Genomic DNA, 22,352 nt, shown 5'->3' with positions numbered 1-22,352 from the left:
AGTAAGAGAAAGTTGTTCTTCACAAAGCAAAGAGTCAACCTGTGGAACTCCTTGCTGCAGGAGGCTGTGAAGGCTACAACTAGAACAGAGTTTAAAGGGAAGTGAGATCAAGTCATGGAGGTTGGGTCCATGGAGTGGTATTAGCCAGGGGGTAGGAGTGGTGTCCCTGCCCAAAGTTTGTGGAAGACTGGAGAGGGATGGCACGAGACAAATGGCTTGGTCACTGTCTTCGGTCCATCCCCTCCAGGGTCCCTAGGGTTGGCCGCTGTCGGCAGACAGGCTACCGGGCTAGATGGACCTTTGGTCTGACCCAGGACGGCCATTGTAAGCTCAGGGCTCAGGGTCGGGGGTCTCAGTGGACCACCTTGATTTTCATGCACTCCTGCTCCTGGGTGGCCAGGCTGGCAGCTCTCCTGCCCTAGCCGGCCACCTTCCTGTGCCTAGTGCGGAGATCGTGGACGAGGTCCACGATGTCTGCACTAGCCCAGGCGGGTGCCCGCCTCTTGCTGTCCTGGGCAAGCTCCCAGGAGCCGCCAGCCTGGTCCCGGGAAGAGGGGGAGGGCTGGGGGGCATCGGGTGTGTGGCTCGATCCGTGCCAGGTGCAGGGTCTGCTGGCTGGGTGCTGGCAGGCTTGCACCTGGCACGGGCACCGTAGCCATCCTGTGCCCCTTTAAGGGGTCCGGGGCCGGGAGGGGGGCAGACGAGTTTCCCTGGTGTTGGCCAGAGTGGCCACCAGGGAAAGCTGGGGAGGGCTAGCCTCCCACTAGTTCGAATTAAGGGGCTACACACCCCTTAATTCGAACTAGTAAATTCGAACTAGGCTTAATCCTCGTGGAATGAGGATTACCTAGTTCGAACTAAGCGCTCCGTTAGTTCAAATTAAATTCGAACTAACGGAGCGCTAGTGTAGCGCCTATGAAAGTTAGTTCGAACTAACGTCCGTTAGTTCGAACTAACTTTGTAGTGTAGACATACCCTCCTTTCCCTTCAACAGGGAGGATGGACGAGAACACCACTTGCGGAGCCAAGGGCCCTGCTCTCTAAGGGTATGTCTACACTACCCCGCTAGTTCGAACTAGCGGGGTAATGTATGCATACCGAACTTGCTAATGAAGCCCGGGATTTGAATTTCCCGGGCTTCATTAGCATAAAGCCGGCGCCGCCATTTTTAAAAGCCGGCTAGTGCGAACCCCGTGCCGCGCGGCTACACGCGGCACGGGGTTCGCACTAGCCGGCTTTTAAAAATGGCGGCGCCGGCTTTATGCTAATGAAGCCCGGGAAATTCAAATCCCGGGCTTCATTAGCAAGTTCGGTATGCATACATTACCCCGCTAGTTCGAACTAGCAGGGTAGTGTAGACATACCCTAACTCCTTTGCTACCCTCCCAGAGGTTCTGGAGTAGCTATCTGTAGCATTCAAGCTCATGAAGAAAGGGGAAAGAGTGGGGGTGGGGGTGGTGCTTGGTGGCTATGGAACCCCGAGTCCGGGGGGCTGGGAGTGTAGCCCTGCAGCCAGCAGCAGAGCTCCATGACCAGGGAGCTGTGATCCTGCACTTCCGTCCCCCAGCCTTAGGGCTCCACTGTTACCCTGCCTCTTCCCCTAGCATCAACCTGCATCCCCACTTCATCATCCTCTGGGGCTGCCAGGGCAGAGCCCCCAGCCAACAGCAGCAGAGGGGCTGGCATTGACTTTCCCTGGTCTGCCAAATTCCCCAGTTCGGGTCAGGTGAGGATCCAAGAGTGCTGGACCAGGGAAGTTCAAACTGTACGTATCTATGTATCAGTTGAACATATGCGTTTTATTGACATACAACTTTCAAGCAAGTGTAAAGCTTACCAGTGTCACCAATCTATATAATCAAATAAAATTATTAGAATTACTATTTGTATGTCTATCAAATACTTCTCAGTGTGTATTCTATATTTGCAGAACATTGGGCTTTTTTTAAATGCACAAAAAAGCTGGATGATCCAGGCACAGCGCATTGTTTCTTTAGTGATGGTCCTGCTGTTTCAGCCTCTTCTTTAATTTCTTTTCATTCAGTTTGTGTTTATTGCTTTCCATGTGTTTTACAATTATCTGCCTTGAAACATTATCTACAGCCTTTCTGTGTACAGTACAGAATAACACATTACCAGCAGTGTGAAATTTGTCCTTGTCAAACTCAGTGACATGGTCTTTAGGTGATTTTTAAAGTGCTCAGCATCTATTCATAATTCTAATTGCTCACAGCAGCAGGCTGCAGTGGAATTTGAGATGCATTAAAACATGAACCTGTAGATATCATCAGGAAACCTCAATAGGCCAGAAGCAACTTATTGGAGTATGTTCAGCTATGTAAATTTAAATCACATTCAAAAATCAACCACAAGAGGGGGCGTTTGCACACACTGAATAAATGATGCTGGTACTTTCAGTAAAGTTTAGTTAATAGTTAATATGTTTTTATTTTTCACACAATGTAAGAACTAAAGATTCTCTGTAAAAATGGAAATTCCACATTTTTCTGTGGCACATGGATTTCTAGGACCCCAACCATGACCCACTCGTCTCAAACCCAGACGGTCAAAGGCTTCACCTAGCAGCCTGCTAGCAATAGCTTACCTGAGACCCATGATGTCTAGTGGCAGCGTGGGGCCCACCCTGAGGTCTGACTGGCAAAGTCCCAGAGTGGCTGATTGGCCCAGGAGCCCTACTTAAGTTCGCTGCAGGCACAAGAAGCTGTCTGAACAACTGGGCTGCATCATGTACTGGGCTATGTGCAGCAGGGCCAACAGCCACTGCAGTTCTGGGGGCAAGGTGTGGGAGGGCCTGGCTCCCAGGGCGGAGTCTTGGGCAGAAGAGGCGGGGCTGTCAGTCAGTCCTTAGTGCTGTCCCCTTCTCTCCAGCCCTTTGAGCCGCATGGAGTGGCAGAGCAGTGCTACTGCAGGAATTCAAAGGGGCCCGGGTCTTCGGCCACCAAGCCTGCCACAGCAACTGTGCTGTTACAGTAGTGGTGGTAGCTGGAGCCCCTGGGCTCCTTTGAAATGCTGGGCCCCTGAGAAACTGCCCCATTTCCCCCCCCCCCACCTCAGCAGGACTGACTATGTACGCTTAGCACCCCTCAGTTTGATATCCTAGTATCTGACTTGTAGTTCCTGACCTCCACTTTATCTTCTGCCACTGTCCCCCTGGTATCCTAACCCAGCCTGAATCTAGTTACCAGCTGGTAGTTCTGACAATTTGTTTCCTGCTTTTGACCTGCCCCATCCCGACCCAACTTACTTTTGACTCCTGTGTCATGACAGTGGACTCTGGCTCTGGCTGCTACGAGTGGCCACCCACTGCCTAATGGACCACCAAGCCCCGTGCGAGAAGGATGGACCTACACAGCAGCTGGAAGCATTGGACTGTCTCTCTGCTTCCAGGTGGATAATGGAAAACTGCAGGCCAAGTTGTTGTGCAGCTGACCTTGGACAACTGACATCTGTAGGAGCAAGAGAGGCAGCTCGGCCCTGAGAATCCTGTGCTGTGATCATAGCACGCTGTACCTTGCCCCACACAGGCACCTGCAATAGCCTTGCCCCAGTGGCTCAATGGGAATTGATGGGCATTCCAATGCCGCCTTCTGCTTCTGATGCATCCCCAAATCTATGCCTCTGACTTGGCCAACGTGGCCCTGGTAATCAGCCTGCTGAGAGAAGTGCTAGAGTGGGCCTCCCTACAGCTGAATGGCCATAACTTGGTGCTATCAAACTAGATTCCTTTCATCAATTCATGCCAGCCATCTGTGGTGGCCCATGCCAAGCGCGAACAGTTGAAGCCATGCCCAGAGGACTCTGACAGGGGCAGGGCCCAGTGGTCTGCTAAGCAGCACCTTTCTTCGGCCACCTCTCTGTGGGTACTGAGTGGCATGAAGCAGTGCACGGGCACAAGTCCTCAGGCTGCTTGTGGGGAGAAATCAAAAATGAACTTGCCTTTGTAGAGACACCCTGGATACCCTTGAGGACTTTTCCATCTGCAGGGATAATCCACTGCCAGAGCCAAAGGAGGAGAAAGTAAGATCTTTGGAACCTGAATCCCATGACCTCAGCATCTGTATCGCCTGCTGAGTTGATGCAAACTCATCTGGCTTGTCAGCGACTGACCCCCAAAGAACAGGAATGGTGCTGTCAGCGCCACCCGTGCGCCTGTTGTGGTGAGTCTGGCCATGCCACCTTGGCCTGCCATGTACAAATGCCATGGGGCTCAGGGAAACAAGCCAACCCTGGCTTGGTGGGGGAAAAACCAACCTGGCCCTTTAGCGTGCATCTACACTGCAGGGCTTAACTCAAAATAATCAACACAAATTGAGCTATGTCAATTGCATAGCTTATTTTGAAATAGCTTATTTCGAAATTGAGCACTCTTCCTCCAACTTCCCTTACTCTTCGTACAATGAGGCTACATCTAGACTGGCATGATTTTCCGCAAATGCTTTTAACAGAAAAGTTTTTCCGTTAAAAAAACTTGGCCCTCTTGCACAAATACATTTGCGCAAGAGGGCTTTTTCCCGAACGGGAGCAGCATAGTATTTGCGCAAGAACACTGACGATCTTACATGAGATCGTCAGTGTTCTTGCACAAATTCAAGCGGACAGTGTAGACAGCTGGCAAGTTTTTCTGCCAAAGTGGTTGCTTTTGCAGAAAAACTTGCCAGTCTAGACGCAGCCTGAGGGTCATAGGAGTTGGAGTAAGAAGTTCACCAGTCTGATAGTATTTCGACATTATTTTGAAAGAACTGCCTGCTGTGTAGACACGGACTAAGTTATTTAGAAATAATGGTGCTGTGTAGACGTACCCTCAGAGAAGAGATTCTCTTCTACTTCTCACTGAGGTGCACTCTGAGCCCCATTTAGGGGCTCTTCATTTGCAGGTGTCTGTCCAGCTGCACATTCCAGGGGATCCCTAATGGATTTCCCTCCAACAGATTTTCATTGGTGTGGGAGCAGCAAACAGCTCCATGGATGCAGCTACTGTTCAGGCCCTACAGGTACCCTGCCATGCTGGCCATGCTTTAAGCTCCTGATAGTTCCCAGCTGGTTTTGGGTCCAGTCGTGGAGAAGATTGTCTCCCTGGAGTTCATAATTCAGAGAAATAATGTAACTGGGCATGGTCCATCCAGTGTGGCTATTTCAAAATAACTATTCCCCAGAATCATTCAAACTAATTATGCTTCAGTACTTCCTGGGATTCTAAGTTGAGGTAGTGTGTCCACATTAATGGAGCCTGTCCCAGACTAATTGTGAGGCTTTCCTGTAGTGAGGACACACAATATTTCAATTTTGTTATTTTGGGAGTTATTAAATCAATTTTAGTTGTTTTGAAATAGTTTCCTAGTGTAGACATGCCCCTAATGATCACAGCTAGCCTGTAATAGGCTGCCTGATTGGCAACCCCACCAGACTGGTTGGAAGAGTGAGCAGAGAAACTCTATAAGCCCAACAGCAGCAGCAATTTGGTGGCTGCTCAGAGCATTTGCCTATGATTGTGGTAGCTCCTGTGCCTGCTTGTTCCCAGCCTTGCTCCCAGCTTTTCCAGCCTTGCTCTAGCCCTGCTCCTGCCTTGGACCCAGTCCTGCCCCTGATTTGCCTCATTCCAGTAACCCAGCTCTGACCCTTGGTTCCTGTTCTTAACTTCTGACTCAGTCTGTGACTCTTGGCCAAGGGCACCGTATATGGGGGCCTAAGAGGGAAGTAGCCCCCTGAAGTTGGAGCCCTTGGATTTCATACTTGAGGTCTGTTTAAAGCCAATGCCCTGACTCCAGAGGCAGTTGTTAAATGCAAGAGAGTTTGAGCTTTGCTTTTGGGGCAGGGAGTTTGTTATAAAAAGAGGGAGGGGCAGGGGGATTAAGAATAACAAAAGGCTGGGCATTCCAGTAATTGAAGGGTTGTTAGATCATCATGAAAACATTGCCAGGCATGACACTTAAAAGATAGGGGGAAAAGAGTAGGAATGAGTGTTGTGCTGCTGGGAATTGCATTTGGATCACTGTGTTAAACTTATAAATATTATTGAAAAAGGGGTAAACAGGAACTGATCCAAAGCTGACTGCAGGGAGTTACAAAGGATTCTCACAAAACTGGGTGATTGGGCAACACAAGGGTGGATGGAATTTAGTGTTGCTAAGTGGAATGTAATGCAGGGAAAATATAAACCCAACTATAGATATAAAAATGATGGGGTCTAAAATAGCTCAAGAAAGAGATCTTGGAATCATTGTGGATAGTGCCCTGAAAACAACTACTCAATGTGCAGTGTCAGTCTGAAAACTAAAAAGCTAACAGAATATTGGGAATCGTTAGGAAAGGAATAGATAAAACAGAAAATACCATATTGCCGCTATATAAAATGATGGTATGCCCATATCTTAAATATTGTATGCAGATCTGGTCACCACATCTAAAAAAAGAGCTATTGGATTTGGAAAAGGTACAGAAAGGGCAACAGAAATGATCAGGGGTAAGGTACAGCTTTCATATGAGGAGAGATTAACAAGACTAGGACTTTTCAGCTTGGAAAAGAAATGACTAAAAGGTTGGGGGGATATGTTAGATGTCTAGAAAATCATGAATAGTATGGAAAAATAGAATAAGGAAATGTTATTTATTCCTTCATTGATCTAACACAAGAAGCTGACCCAATTAAATTTATAGGCAGCAGATTTAAAAAAGACAAAACAAATTATTTCTTCACAGTCAACTTGTGGAACTCTTTGCCAGGGGATGGTGGAAAGGCCTAAACTATAACAGGATTCCAACAAGAGCAAAATAAGTTCAAGGAGGATAAGTCCATCAATGGCTACTAGCCAGAATGGGCAGGGATGGTGTCCCTAGCCTCTGTTTGCCAGAAATTGGGAATGGGCGACAGGAGATGGATCAGGATGTTTATTCTTTCTGAAGCATCTGGCATTGACCACTGCTGGAAGACAGGATACTGGTCTAGAAGGACCATTGGTCTGACCCAGTATGGCCATTCTCATGTTCTTATATAGAACTGAATTATATCTGCCCCCTTGCTGTAACCCACCAGACCCCACTCTCCTGCCAGAGCTGAGATAGAGCCCAGGAGCCTGACAGAGTCTGTCTCTCTCCATGGAGTTAGTAAACAAAGTAAGAATAGACATTAAAGTTTTAAGGCTAACCAGTGTCCCCTAAGTGACTTGCCACAAGATGTCATGTTAGTGTTAGAGCTGAGTGGTTCTAATATTTATTTAAACTGTCTTTCTTTCATATAGGAATTAGACACAATGCTCCTGCCAGCTTACTGCTAAGTTGTCTGCCAAAAATGCTAGAGTTTCCCAGTGCCTTAGTAGCCCCCGGATAGAGGTGATGAATATGTGTGTGTAGGGGGGCAGATGAGGTTGGTCCTCTCCTCCCCATTTGGTGCTTGCCTTGTACTGAGCATGCTCAGTAACACTGCTGAAGCCTCTTTCCTCAGTCTGCCCCCCATGCTCTCACTCTCTTCCCCCCACCCATCATGGCATGCACAGGTCAGACCCCCCCCCCACCTATGAAAATCTGAAATGGCACCCCTGCCCTTGGCCCAGGTATCTGGCCTCTGACTCCATCTCCACCTGCCATCTCCTATCCCTGGCTAACGACTCCTGCTCTAACCACTATCACCCAGCTCCCAGTCTCTGAGAGGAGTTGAGTCTTTGCCATATTTCCTAGGTGGTACCCACCCCAGTACTGTTAACAGTCTCTGCACTGGAGTTGAAAAGCTTGACAGGCCAGGAATAGCAAGGAGTTGCCACAGGTGTGGTAGACTCCTGCACTACAAGTGATTCTGGAGAAAGTCCTTTGCTGCTCATAAACCTGTGGGGTTGTTAGTATTGATGACGACAGGTAAAAAACAGCACCATTGGGTTCAATCCCATAGATGCTACCAGGGTCAACAGCACAGTACTGGTATCTTTCTGCTGCAGTGCTGGGGAGACGTGTGTTGATGGCCCAGACCTAATCTGAGTAACCTAGGAGTCTCAGTGATGGTTCAAGCCATTTTCTGAAGAAGAAAACAAAAAAGAAGATTTCTTTGACCGTAAATGGTTCTGGTCTGTTCTCTGGGTGATGAGAAGTAAGGAAGGGACTTTGCGGAGATGCTGCTCTTACATAGCATCAGCAGGGCCAAAAGGATGCACAGAGTACATGGGCCATCCTGATAGGTGCTGTGGCAGGAAACTCACCAGCTCCAGCATGAACATGGCCGAGAGGAATGCATGTGTGCAGCCAGGCAGAGAACAACTCTTGCCTTTTGCAGGTTACACCTCTATCAGCTAAAACCAAGAGACAGATGTTACCCTGCACCCACACTAGAAAAAAGGTGGTGTTTGTGGGGTGTAGCTAGCACGTTAGCCATGTGCAGCTGAAAGTCACTCGCTCTGAGTGAAGCCTTCAGATCTGCAATGCTTCACTGCTAAGAGTGTGTATGAATGGGAGCTGGGCATTCTTCCCAATCCAGTGTCAGGATGGGAGGGTTGGCTCGTTTGAGGAGGCTGGGGGGTGGAGGGAGGTCTGAGGAAGGAGTTAAGGGCCCTTTCACCACCAGGCCACAGGCTCCAATAAGACCTCAATTTGGCTGGTTTAGGGGGAATGTGTGGGAATAGGACATGAAACTTCTCTAGGGTCCCACTTCTAACATGACCCAGGCTGACTGTCAAGATGGCCTCATGTTGAATCTCATGGCCAATTGATGGGTTGTATATGAAAGAAGTTTGTGGGCTCTCAGCCCAGTGCCTAACATGACGAGGGCTCACACTGCAAAAACCAGCAGAACAATGGGCACTAGCTTGTCCCTCTCTGGCAGCCTCAAGCAGAGAGACCAGAAGTGAATGGGCCCTTTCCCCCCAAAAGAGATCATGGTGATGCACTTTAGCAGGGGACAGTGTGGTTGTGGTAGCTGCCCTGTGCCTGTCCGGGGCTGAAAAGCCTGCACCTTTTATTGAAAGTGTTCATTGACAGCTTCTCACTGGGACTCCTCCTTCTCCAGAAATCCCCTGGTCTCCACTGACAGTCTCCTGGGAGCGGGGGAGTGTGCGTGTCAGAGATGAATTCCTTCCAGCTGGACTTTCCGCTGCCCTCTCTTTTTGCAAAAGTCACCTGATTTCCCTGAAAACCAACATGTGCTAAGCCAGCCCCGATCCACATGCTCCCACCCAGGGACTCAGCCAAGGGGATTGTGTAACAGGCTTTGGAAATTCCACTGGAAAGAGCAGCATTTGAGGAGAAGCCGGGGTGCCACACTCCACAGCAGGGGGTGCTACAGGACTGTAGTAAAGGCGCAATCCCTTCCCTACCAATCGCCACATGACGGGCTAGGATGTGGTCTGGAGATAGAAAAAAGAGACACAGGACAGGGCGAGAGAAACAGGCAAAGACGGAGAGAGAAGGTAAAAGCTCCAAAACTAACATTAGAAAAGGGCCTGAACAACATTCCCCTTTGCTATTGTTTGGGTTGCTTGGGTCAGAAAGGGGTTAATCTGGGGAGCAGTGTCCCCAGACTCGAGCATAGTACAGGGGATTCTGCACTGAAGGGTGGGGTGTCTCAGCAGTGGGGCCACTTTCTACCTTGCGTCAGGACTAATCCAAATACCTCAGCCTGGGGCTTGAGGGTGCTGTGTGATTGGGGGGGGGGTGTATGTAACTCAGAGGGGTGCCCTCTCCCCTGAGTCTGTACTGGCCCCCATACCCCACCATGGGGCTGGGGTGCGAGAGAGCAGAAGGTGCTGTTATTTAGAGAGGCAGAGCTTCTCCAGGCATAGGAACTAAAGCTGCTTTGTCAGGTTCCCTTAGCTGGGACATTGAAGCCATTGTCCTGCCCCCCAAACACGCACACACACAGAGCTCACTGATCAAGGCTGTTGTTTTTGCCCCAGTCCTGTCACTCCAAAGTCCAGAAGCTGAGCCTTTCAGGAAGGACACCGGATGGAGCGTTTGTGGAAGTGGTGAGTTGCTGGGTATACAATGGGAGCTTGGCTTATTCGCAAAGCAATGACCAGTGCTGCTCTCCTTGAGTCTTGCATCGGTTCTGGAGTCTGGAGTTATCTACGGCTCTCCCAGATCCCAGAGGGCACGGGATGGGGACAGAGAATAGGACTTAGTTCCCCTGCAAGGACTAACCCCAAAGGGGTGCTGGACTCAACCCCTTTAGCACTCCCAGCACCCAAGGAAGTGGGAGACTGGGGCTGGGGAGGGAGTCAGTGCCCATGTCACACCTGGCAAGAGCTCTGTGTAAGGAGGAAGCCATTTTCAGTGTACCACAGCAAGTCTGCAAAACTCTGGAACTATGCTACATAGTGATCTCCAGAGCCACCCATTGGCACTTTTCTAGTAACGGCTGCCAGATAGCTAGAGGCAGAGCACCCTTGTAACATTGCCTTCCTCTTCCCTCTCTCAGGTGGCTCATCCTCTGTTGCCCTCTGGCCTGGGCTAATGCAGCTCCCATGTACGGCGAGATCCTGTCCCCAAACTACCCTCAGGGATACCCCAATGATGTGAAGGAGTCCTGGGAAATCAGTGTCCCCCCAGGGTTCGGCATCCGCCTCTCTTTCACCCACCTAGACATAGAGCCATCCCAGAACTGCGAGTACGACTCTGTGACGGTACAGTATCCTCTCCACCCCACTCGGGAGCAGAGGGCTGTGGGGCAGGACTGAGGTGCAGCAGAGCTCAGCAGGGCCTGTGGGGAAGAACTGAAGGTCATCAGCAGAGCTATGTATGGGAGCCCAGGCCTGGTATGGGGACCTACTAGCCCTGCCTCGTGCTGAACTGATTGAAGCAGAAATGATTCAGTGCGTCTACACTAGCCATGGCTGAACCAGTCTGAGCTTTGCCTGGCATCCTCACTAGCACTATTTAAATCAATTCAGTTTCAATGCTCTCTGGTCACCCGTTCTCACTACAGGATTATAATTAGAGCTGCCAGCTCCGTTCTCCAGCTGTCTCAGCCACTCCGCCTCTGATCTAGTTTGCCAGCCAAGTGTCCAGTCTCACCTCCCCACTTGCCTTCCAGTTAAGTCCCCCCTTCACTGCCTCCTTTAGAAAAGCTCCACTCCCCGCCGCTGCTAATGTCCCTCTTCCAGTCACTGGCCATGGGAGGTGCTGTGGGCCTTCCTGCTGGCGCCCAAACATTTAGCCTGAAATGGCTCAAAGTTAAGCTCCAGACAACCATAAACCACACAGCGTAACTGGCTGCACAGTACTGAGGGGCTCTGGGAGCTGGAGTGTGGACATGGGACGTGTTGCTGTTGTGCCAAGGGGCTCAGACGTTGACAACCACAACACATTTCCCTCGTGTGACAAGTCTCCTCTGGTCCTCTGCAGATCCTGTCTGGTGGCCATCCTGTCAAGGGCCCGCTCTGTGGGCGAAAGCGCAGCACAGACCCTGCTTCCCCTATCCTGGAAGAATTCTACGCCCCGTATAACCAGATGACTGTGACTTTCCAGTCAGACTTTTCCAATGAGGAGCGTTTTACTGGCTTTGCTGCCTACTATATCGCAGTGGGTAAGTTCAGGGCTGCCTCCACCTCTCTGGAGTGCCCAGTAGCCAGGAGCTTTCGCACAGCAGTGTCCAGGGTCTGGCAGGAGGGAGGGGCTTTGGCAGCAAGAGCTTTCTCCCTGGGGAGACACCCCAGTCGAGTGAGCTTCTCCCCAGCAATGCCAGTCGGCACTCTGCACCAGTGCTTCCGCTCTAGAGCCCTTCTGGCTTGGCAGCAGTGCCTGTTTACTCCTCTCCTGGACCTGCCCTCTTTCCCTATTTCCTCTCCCCTGCTTGGCTCACTCAGGTGTCCTGTTACCTCTTGCAGATGTGAATGAGTGCACGGATTTCATGGAAGAGACCTGCAGCCACTATTGCAATAACTACATTGGGGGTTTCTTCTGCTCCTGCCCCCCAGAGTACTTCCTGCATGAGGATCAGAGGACATGTGGAGGTGAGGGCCTCACACATACTGTCTCCAACAGCAGGAGGGGGTATAGGCACCACTGATTCTGAACTGGGAGGAGCTTCTCCATCTGTGATCTGGCTCTTAAGGAAATGCACAGGGGATGGTACATGGGAAGGGGATGCAATAGACAAGGAACACAGGACAATAAGCCAGTGGGACACAGAATTGGAATAGCAAAATGATTCACCATCCGCATGTGGGGGAATACAGGCAGTCCCCGGGTTACGTACAAGATAGGGACTGTAGGTTTGTTCTTAAGTTGAATTTGTATGTAAGTCAGAACTGGCGTCCAGATTCAGCCGCAGCTGAAACTGATCAGTTTCAACAGCAGCTGAATCTGGACGCCAGTTCCGACTTACATATAGATTCAGCTTAAGAACCCCAGGCGTCCCCAAGTCAGCTGCTGCTGAAACTGATCAGCGGCTGATTCCAGGAAGCCCGGGGCAGAGCAACTCTGCCTTGGGCTTCCTGTAGTCAGCGCTGGTCAGTTTCAGCAGCGGCTGTCTTGGGGACACCTGGGGCAGAGCAGCTTGGGTGCTGCTTGGTTGCTCCAGTAGCGCCGCGCCTCGGCGCTACTGGACCAACCCAGTAGCACCCAAGCTGCTCTGCCCCAGGCATCCTGATTCAGCCGCTGCTGAAACTGACCAGCAGTGGCTGAATCAGGACGCCTGGGGCAGAGCAGCTAGGGTGCTGCCGGGTTGGTCCAGTAGCGCCCAGAGCGGCGCTACGGGACCAACCAGCAGCACCCCAGCTGCTGTACTGCAGGCGTCTGGAGCAAAGCCGCGGAGCACGGGGGCAGCGGGACAGCCCAGATGCGCCGTGGCTGTCCTGCTGCCCTTGGGCTCCGCGGCTTTGCTCTGCTTTGCTCCCCATCTCCCTGGTCTGCAGACCAGGGGGACGGGGAGCAAAGCCACGGAACACGTGGGCAGCGGACAGCCCAGACGTGTCTGGGCTGTCCGCTGCCCGCGTGCTCCGCGGCTTTGCTTCCTCTCCCTGGTCTGCTGGAGACCAGGGAGACGGCCCCATTCATAAACTGCGGATCCGACATAAGTCAGATCCGCGTAACTCGGGGACTGCCTGTAGCGCTAAACAATGGGAGGCAACAAAGAAGGAAGGAGACCAGTAAATGGGAAGTTTGCAAAGTGTTTTTGCTTCCAGAGAGGCCAGTGCAGTTTTGGGGGTTGCACCGGGGGAGGTGTTCTTCCTGGAGCAGGAAGTGTCAATACAGTGCTGAGAAGACCCCACTGAGACACTGTGCTCAGTCACAGGAGAGAGTCTTGGGGGCCTCACATCCCAGCCCTTCTTCATAGAGCTCAGGGGAGACCTCACCTGGGGTACTGGAGACAACAATAGGATCCTTAATTGTAGAAAGAGTGTCAGACCGAAGGAGCTTAGTGTGGAGCCCAAAATGCGCAGGGAGCCAGAGGGTTACATTCCAAGTGTTACACCTTGCCAGCTAGGCAAAGCCCTTGTTGGCTGGGCCACACAAGCCTTGTGTGCAGGTGTGGGAGGGGCACACCTCAGAGAGGAAGGGGGATTTTTTCTGGAAGGCTGAAGAGGGAGAACCAGGGAAAAGGGGTGTGTGTGAGATTGAACCAAAGGAGAGGTGCTGAGGTGCAACCCCCCCCATTCCAGGGAGATCTGTGCCACTGTCTCCCCAAATGAAGCACCACAGCTCAGGACACTAAGAAATGGGCTGCCCAGAAAGTGGGTGGGAGCACAGACCTCTCTGGATGCACCCCAGGGAGAGACGAGCTCTAATTTCTGGCTGGTGCAGGGTTTCAGCATGATTAATGCAAGGGGCTTGCCCCTCATCTCCCTTCCTGACCTCCCTGTCCACGTTCCTTCCTCACCCTAGTGAACTGCAGTGGGAATGTATTCACGGAGCTGTCAGGGGAGATCTCCAGCCCCAACTACCCTGATGAATACCCTGAAAGCGCGCGCTGTAAATTCCGTGTGGTCCTGGAGCCGGGCTACCGTGTGGTGCTGAACATCAGGAGTGGGGACTTTGATGTGGAACCAGCTGACAACGAAGGGAACTGCCCCGACAGCTTAACGGTAGGTGGTGGGAAATAGAGAGGAGATCCCCTTCCTCTGCTCACCCTTTGTCCCAGCCAGGTTCCCCTAGAGGTTTCCCTCTCCTTGCACTCAGGGTTCCCCCCTTCCTGGTTACCCCTCATCCCAGATGTGCCCCCTAGAGATTTCCTTCCCCTCACTTGTATAGCCTGTAAAAATTCCCCTCACACCCTTTGACTGTCTCTCTCTCTCTCTCTCTCTCTCTCTCTCTCTCTCTCTCCCCCCCCCCTGCTTTTCTCTTCCAATTTCTCATTGGTTCCTGTTTATTATTTTCCCAGTTCACAGATGGACAACAACATTTTGGTCCCTATTGTGGCAACACATTCCCAGGGCCTTCAGAAATTAAAAGCAGGAGCAATATTCTTGACATTGTCTTTGAAACAGACAAAACGATACAAAAGAAAGGCTGGAAAATGCGCTACTCTGGGGACCGTAAGTAAATCCTTTTCTAGGCTGGGAAAAGACTCGCTCTGCTGCTCTCGGAGGAGAGGATGGATAGGTGGCTTGGTAAGCAGATCCCTGTGGTTGGGGGACAGGGCGATCACTGGCTAGGACTCTAAGGCTGTGTCTAGACTACATGCCTCTGTCGGCAGAGGCATGTAGATTAGACACATAGGCAAAGTCAAATGAAGCCGCGATTTAAATGATCACGGCTTCATTTACATTTACATGGCTGCCGCGCTGAGCCGACAAACAGCTGATCATCTGTTTGTCCGCTCAGCGCGCTAGTCTGGACACTCCCCTGCCGACATCAAAGCCCTTTGTCGCAGCCCCGTTATTCCTCGTGGGATGAGGTTTACCGGGACTACCGACAAAGGGCTTTGATGTCGGCAGGGGAGCGTCCAGACTAGCGCGCTGAGCGGACAAACAGCTGATCAGCTGTTTGTCGGCTCAGCGCGGCAGCCATGTAAATTTAAATGAAGCCGTGATCATTTAAATCGCGGCTTCATTTGACTTTGCCAAAACAACAAATCTACATGGCTCCGTCGACGGAGCCATGTAGTTTAGACGTACCCAAAGAGTGAAAGGTGGGAAAGGAGAAGGAATGAGTCTCAAACCGATCAGTCACTGACACACTCTTTCCTCCCAAAGCAATACCCTGTCCCCAGAGTGTCACCCCGAACTCTGTGCTTGACCCCCTGAAGGACAAGTACAGCTACAGGGACTATGTGACGGTGACCTGCGTGAAAGGTTATGAGGTTGTGACGGTAAGCTCCCTCCAGTCCCTTCCCCTCAGATGCCCAGATGTCCCTGTTCACTTCTCAGTGTCTCGCCCAGACTCTCCGAAGCGCCGTCTCCTTCCCCTGCCCAGCAAGGAAATGAGGGCCAGGCCCCAAAAACCCAACAGGGAGAGAACATGTTGTGTGCTGATCTCATCCCAGAAGTTCTTGACCAAATGGGGAGCCCTCCCCCCGCAGCTCTGGAGGGCTTCTGGATGCCCTCATGGTCATGGAACAAGATGCTGCTGTGGCCGATGAGACCATTGGGCCTGCTTAGCCCCATGTCACACCTTCCGCCCCCCTGCAGACAGGTCAGGCCGGTAGCCTTGTCTGGCTCAGCACTCTGCCTCCTTCTGTACCTAGCTGCTGTGCAGACACCCCTGCCTATCGTGAAACCCCCTGCTGGGAAGTTCAGTCCTGTTACATTTCTCTCTCGGTAGCTGACACACACTCTGCTTTCTCTCAGCCCCAAGACAGCCTGCCAGCCTTTCAGGCCAGATGCCAGAGCAATGGAGAATGGAGCAACTCACACTACAAATGCGTCCGTAAGCGTCTCGTTCCTGTGCGGCTACCGGTGACTGGAGATGGGGTCTGGGCCTATCAGCGCTTGTCCCAGCCTGGCCTTACACCTGGGGGAAAGGGTGACCCACGGGGGATGGGAATGGGATCTGAGCCTACCCAGTGAGGAGTGAGGTGCTGCCGCGGTTCCTGGTGAGCCAGTAGGGGTGCCCCTTTGATAACCAGCCTTTGTGTCTTTCTCTGCAGCTGTGGACTGTGGTCCCCCTAGCACTATTGCCAATGGCAAAGCCACCTACAAGCCAGGATCTGAGGAGACTCTGTACGGAGCCACTGTCCGCTATGTCTGTGAAGAGCCTTACTACGCTCTGCAAACCCGCGGGGACGGTAGGCATTCCCCAGCCCCCTCACATCCGCCTGGCATTACAGGCCCAGAAAGAGCCTTGTCTAACTGCTGTATTCTGACTGCCCCCATCAGACCCCTGGCCTGCAGCTGGGCTGATATTCTCAGGGAAGCCTGAACTGGGTGTTGTAGCCCAGCCGCACCCAGATGGAATCCCCGTGTTGAGTGGGCTTGTAGCCGATGGCCCTGTGAAATGGCCACTGGCCACTGTGCTGGCCACACTGCTGCTGACTGGGCTGTTCTCCCTCCTTTGCACAGGACTCTCTCCCTTCCCACGCATTAACTGGATGAAAAATTAGCTAACTGATAGGTCTCAGAAGGGGAGAGCTGGCAGGTTTCCACTGGGGGTCCCACAGACATTGGTTTCTGACCTGATGTTTTTTAGGCTTTTTATCAGTGAGCTGGAAGAAAACATGAAATCGTCACTGATAAAGGTTGGAGATGACACACAAATTGGGGCCATGGTAAATAATGAAAAGGACACATCATTGATACACCATGACCTGTCCCAGCAAATGTAACTGTACACACTAGACACAAAGAAGGTAGGCTGCACTTGTAGGGTGGGGGATTGTAGCCTAGAAAGCCATGGTCCTGACAAAGACATGGGGGTCATTGTGGAGAACTGAACTTCCAGTGTGACGCTGTGTGAGCTAACATGATCCTTGAATGCATAAATGGGAATACTGAATAGCTGTAGGAAGATTGTATTACAGACTATTAGAGGGGTAGCCGTGTTAGTCTGAATCTGCAAAAAGCAGCGAGGAGTCCTATGGCACCTTATAGACTAATCGAAGTGTTGGAGCATAAGCTTTCGTGGGCAAAGACCCACTTCGTCAGATGCATGTCATGTATTACAGACTGAACCTCTCTACTCCAGCACCCTTGGGACCTGACCGGTGCTGGACCAGAGAATTTGCTGAACCACGAGAAGTGAATATTGTCTAGCAGCATCACCAGTACTGCCACTGCTTGATAGGCTCTTAGGGTATGTCTACACTTGCACCCTAGTTCGAACTAGGGATGAAAATGCAGGTATTCAAAATAGTCAATGAAGCGGAGATTTAAATATCCCGCACTTCATTAGCATGATCTCGCCGGCGCATTACTCCTAATGCCAGCTGTTTCAAAAGTGAAAGTGTGAGCTGGGACACGTTAGTTTGAACCAAACCCCTTCGAACTAATGTTACTCCTCAAAAAATGAGGATTAAGGGGTCCAGTTCCACTACTGGAATACGGGGTCCAGTTCTGTGTTCCTAATACGTTAGAGGTTGCTGAATTGGAGCATTCAGAGAAGGGCTATGAGAATGATTAAAAGTAGGGAAAGTATGTCTTAGTGTTAGGTCTGAGGAGTACAATCTATTTAACATCACAAAGAAGGTTAATAGGTGACTTGACCTCAGTCTATACGTTGGGGTGGAGAACCTTTTTTGGGACAGGGGCCACTCACCCATAGGAAGATTAGTCAGGAGCCACACAAGTAAAACACCATGCCCCCTACCCCCCACCTCTCACTCATATGGCCCCTGACTGGAAAGAAGAAAGGCACATCCCACATTCCCCTCGCAAACCAGAGCTTGCGGGAGTAGCCTAGTACATTTTGTGTGCTCCATACCCGTGGTGAGATTGAATGACAGCACAGATTTCCCAATGCTGGGTGGGGCCTTGAGCCTCAGGGGGCTGGACCCAGGCAAGCCGGGGGCTGGACGTGGCCTTTGGGTCTGAGATTCCCCCTGCCACTATAAGTACCCCCATGTGGACCAGAATTTGGATAACAGAATCTTCAGTCTTACATCCCAAAGTATAACGAGATCCAGTAGCTGGACATTTAAGCCAGACACATTTGTACTGGAAATAAGGCAACTTTTTAACAAGCTGGGGAACTAATCCATTGGAACAACCGACCAAGGGCCATTCTGGCTTCTCCATCACAGGCAATTTTAAAATCAAGATCGGATGTTTGTCTAAAAGATCTGTTCAAGCCCACAAGGGAAATAATAAATCAAGCGAAGTCCCATGGCCTGTGTTTTGCAGATCAGACAAGGTGATCACAGTCATCCCTTCCGGCTACAGTTCCCCTGAGCTCTTGGTCACATGCTCATGGTGTTTTGTACTGAAAGCCTTTCCATGTTTCTGTGTTTTTCAAGGGCAGTATCAGTGTGCAGACAATGGGAAATGGGTCAGCGAAGAGATGGGAACAGAGCTTCCAGTGTGTGTCCCAGGTATCACAAAGAACTGTCTGTGTTTGTGTGCACGTGCACACATGTGTCTCAGATTTGTGTGTGTGTGTGTGTGTATAACACTTCTCTCTAATTTAAAGACAGCTGACCCAATCTGCCTGAAAAATTGCTGGTTCCTTTCCTAGGGTGGGATTTGACTGAGTACTTTGAGTCACATTAGAGTGGGTGTTTCTAAGATTGGTGGATTCCTGAGAAAGATCAGAGGGAGCAGCTGGCCTGTACATAAGCTCTGCTGGTCTTCTAGTGAGCCAAAACAGGTCTCACCACAGACAGTATTTGACCCTGATGCCTCAGTTTCCCTGCTCTTGGCTATGCTGGTGCTCAAGTTTTAGCTGTTCAAACAAATTAAAATTCATCCCCTTCCAGCAGGTAAACAAAAAGGCTCAATGTCCCCAGCAACCTCCCGCTGGGTCTTCCCCAGTTTAGTCAGATGCATCCTCCCCAGGCCACAAACCCTTTCCACACTCTCTGGGCTGCAGCTTCTCTTGCAGCCCCCTCCTGGGCTCAGCAGCTCATTAAGGGTACGTCTAAACTACATGGCTCCGTCGACGGAGCCATGTAGATGAGGCGGGACGACAAAGGGAAATGAAGCGGCGATTTAAATAATCGCTGCTTCATTTAAATCAAAATGGCCGCCGCACTGAGCCCATCAGCTGTTTGTCGGCACTGCGTGGCAGTCTAAATGGGGATCTGCTGACCCCAGAACCCTTTGTTGGCAGATCCTGTAAGCCTTGTTTCACGAGGCATAAATGATCTGCCGACGAAGGGCTCTGGGGTCAGCAGATCCCCGTCTAGACTGCCGCGCTGTGCCAACAAACAGCTGATTGGCACAGCGTGGCGGCCATTTTGATTTAAATGAAGCAGCGATTATTTAAATCACCGCCTCATTTCCCTTTGTCGTCCTGCCTCATCTACATGGCTCCGTCGATGGAGCCATGTAGTCTAGACACACTCTACGGCTGTGTCTAGACTGGCAAGTTTTTCCGCAAAATCGTCTGCTTTTGCGGAAAAACTTGCCAGCTGTCTACACTGGCTACTTGAATTTCCGCAAAAGCACTGACGATCTCATGTAAGATTGTCAGTGCTTTTGCGGAAATACTGTTCTGCTCCCGTTCGGGCAAAAGTCTTTTTCTGAAAAACTTTTGCGCAAAAGGGCCAGTGTAGACAGCAGAGAGTTGTTTTCCGCAAAAAAAAGCCCCGATCGCGAAAATGGCGATCGGGGCTTTTTTGCGGAAAAGTGCGTCTAGATTGGCCACAAACGCTTTTCCGCAAAAAGTGCTTTTGTGGAAAAGCGTCCTGCCAATCTAGACGCTCTGTTCCGAAAATGCATTTAATGGAAAGCTTTTCCATTAAAAGCATTCCGGAAAATCATGCCAGTGTAGACGTAGCCTAAGAGTTGTTGGAGCAGGGCAATAGGAGGCATATTCTGCCCACCTTTGCTGGAAAGCCCAGCCTAGACCCCTAAGAAATGGTAAAGTGTTAACTCTCTGCAACCCAGACTACCCTGAATATCCTCTCTCAGGGCCGCCCCTTTCATCTTAAGCAGGAGTTGTTCCTGCCTCTTGCTACAGTTAGCTCCAGACAGGCCTTTTCCTCTGGCTGGTATGGAGACCATTTTTTCCCAGAGCTCCTGCAGGTGGGTCTCTCACCTGTGACTCATTCTGCAGGCTCCCTCTGATAGGGTTTGTATACGAAGGACAAAAGATCAAAGTAAATATGTGTAAAATCAGTGTATATTTCAGACTCACACAGTCTTTATATACATTATCTAGAAGAGAAGGTTTGTCTGATTTAATGTTTCCTATGGCTGGTACCAAATACTCCCTTACAAAGAAATCAATATATTGAAAAGGTAGAAAAACATGAAAATATTTGGAATACTAGAAGACTTATCCTGTGTTTCCCGGGTCCTTCAGGGCAGGGAGATGGCAAAGTGGGGCTGAAGGAGTCAGGGCAGTGCCTTTGGGATTCTATTCTCCCCCAGCCTCACCTCAGCTGCCAGGGGCCATCACTTCCCCACAGCCCCTCTGGCTGGCAGGGCTTCTCTCTCCCCTCAGTTCCCCTGCCAGCAGGAGCCCTTTCTGTCCCCCTATTCCTTATATTTTCTTTCCTGTAAATTTTGGATGCAAATGATTTGACACAGTGCTGCCATGGACAAGGGTTATGTTGAACCACGGTGGTGTCAAGGAGGCAGGTGAGAGGGGACTATGGGGTTGTCAGTGAGGTACAGACAGCATCACTCAGCAAGTGGTAATTCTCCTATTGTGTCTCTCCCTTTCTCTTTTCCTTCTAGTCTGTGGGTTCCCCAGTACACCCATCCAGGATCAACAGAGGATTTTTGGGGGCACTCGTGCTAAGACAGGCAACTTCCCCTGGCAGGTCTTATTCCCAAACCCCCGGGGAGGTGGGGTACTCATTTCTGAGCGGTGGGTGCTGACTGCGGCGCATGTGCTGGATGACTCAAGAGGCAAGTCCACAATGTACGCTGGCGCGATCAACATCCGCCATCAATCCCAGGATGAGGAGGCCGTTCAGCTGGAGCAAGACAAAGTGTTCATTCACCCCGGCTGGACAAAGGTGGCAGACCCAAACACTCGGACGAATTTTGATAACGACATTGCCCTGGTGAGGCTGATAGAACCGGTGAAGATGGGCCCCAGGATCTCACCACTTTGCCTCCCTGGTGCCTCCCCTGAGTATGAGCTGACAGACGGCAGAGTGGGCTACATATCCGGCTGGGGCCGGACAGAGAAGCGGGACAGAGTCCAGCATCTCATGATGGCCCAGATCCCCGTGGTCACCATGGAAAAATGCCGCAATGTGAAGCCGGAATCATCTGTTGATGCCACCACTTTCCACTTCACGGAGAACATGATCTGTGCAGGAGGTGGCAGGAAGGACAGCTGTGCCGGAGACAGTGGCGGAGCCTTTGCCATCACAGATCCCCACAATGACAGTCAGTACTATGTAGGGGGGCTAGTCTCCTGGGGACCACAGTGTGGCACATACGGCCTTTACACCAGAGTGGGGCGCTACCGAGATTGGATCTTGGAGACCATGCGCCAATATGGGGAGGCCAAGGAGTCACAGGAATAGACCCTTCCCACGCTAGGACCCTGCCATCTCACCGGGTACCAGGTGCTGAGGTCAGATGTCCCAGCAGATCGGCTGACCTTTCATCCCATCTGCTCTGTGCACCAGCCCAGCCCATTGTGGCTGTGCCAGAGTGGGGAGTCATGAGCAATGGGGTCTCTGTTCCACGGGAACTATGTCAGGGAAAAACTTCTCTCTTCCCTCCTCCTCTGGCATTGCCTGAACAGGAGCAGAGAGCCTTCTGGGTAAAGAGACCCCCCACACTCACCTTTTCCCAGAACATTCTTTGCTCCGGGTCCTCAGTTTTCAGAGGGAGCTAGTCATGCCCCATCCACATGAAAGCTCTGCTGTGGAAACCCATCAATGGGGGCAATAGGGGGAAATAGCTGGTCCCCAAGGAGTAGGGTCAGAGCCTGGCCAGCCAACAGAAGAAGGGCGGTTCCTTCTCCTCAGTGGAACAACAGAGGGCCACTGACTTCTGACTCATGTATTCTCATGTATTCTCCGTTCCACTCAATATCTAACTGCATTAAAGGATCACCAAGTCACCTCCCTGTGTGTGCTGACTCCTTTCTTCTCAGACTAGACCTAGGTTCCCAATTCAGGTGACCCATCTCCCCCTCACTCCCATGCTGAAGTAAGTAGTGTCTGAACCATTGCTTCCAGTGCAGCCAGCTGAAAGGGAAAGGATTCCTGGTGTGGGTAGGCTCATTCAGTTGTTTAGCCCTGCAAGGTATTCAACTGTGGATATGTAAATACAGCTCATGCTGGAATAGGAAAGAGATCCTAGGTGTGGTTATGTAAATCTAGTTCAGCCAGTGCTATAATATTGATAGATGGT

General features: G+C 51.1%; 1 protein-coding gene across 1 annotated transcript; it reads left to right on the top strand.

The window, feature by feature from the left end:
• Positions 1–9,256: 9,256 nt before the first annotated feature.
• On the top strand, positions 9,257–22,059 carry LOC102460272 (complement C1s subcomponent). Its single transcript, XM_075903564.2, has 12 exons — positions 9,257–9,407; positions 9,894–9,962; positions 10,415–10,619; positions 11,341–11,521; positions 11,823–11,948; positions 13,822–14,021; positions 14,318–14,471; positions 15,132–15,247; positions 15,726–15,804; positions 16,025–16,162; positions 18,326–18,400; positions 20,712–22,059. The coding sequence occupies exons 2-12, from the start codon at positions 9,943–9,945 to the stop codon at positions 21,512–21,514; spliced, it is 2,097 nt and encodes a 698-aa protein (XP_075759679.2). The 5' UTR covers positions 9,257–9,407; positions 9,894–9,942; the 3' UTR covers positions 21,515–22,059.
• The last annotated feature ends 293 nt before the right edge of the window (positions 22,060–22,352 follow it).

Source organism: Pelodiscus sinensis, chromosome 1 (genome assembly GCF_052426305.1).
Source record: "Pelodiscus sinensis isolate ZL-2025 chromosome 1, ASM5242630v1, whole genome shotgun sequence".
In the NCBI taxonomy this organism is placed as follows: Eukaryota; Metazoa; Chordata; order Testudines; family Trionychidae; genus Pelodiscus; species Pelodiscus sinensis.
Note: the sequence above shows the minus strand (reverse complement) of the source record. Positions and strands in the feature narration are given on the sequence as shown.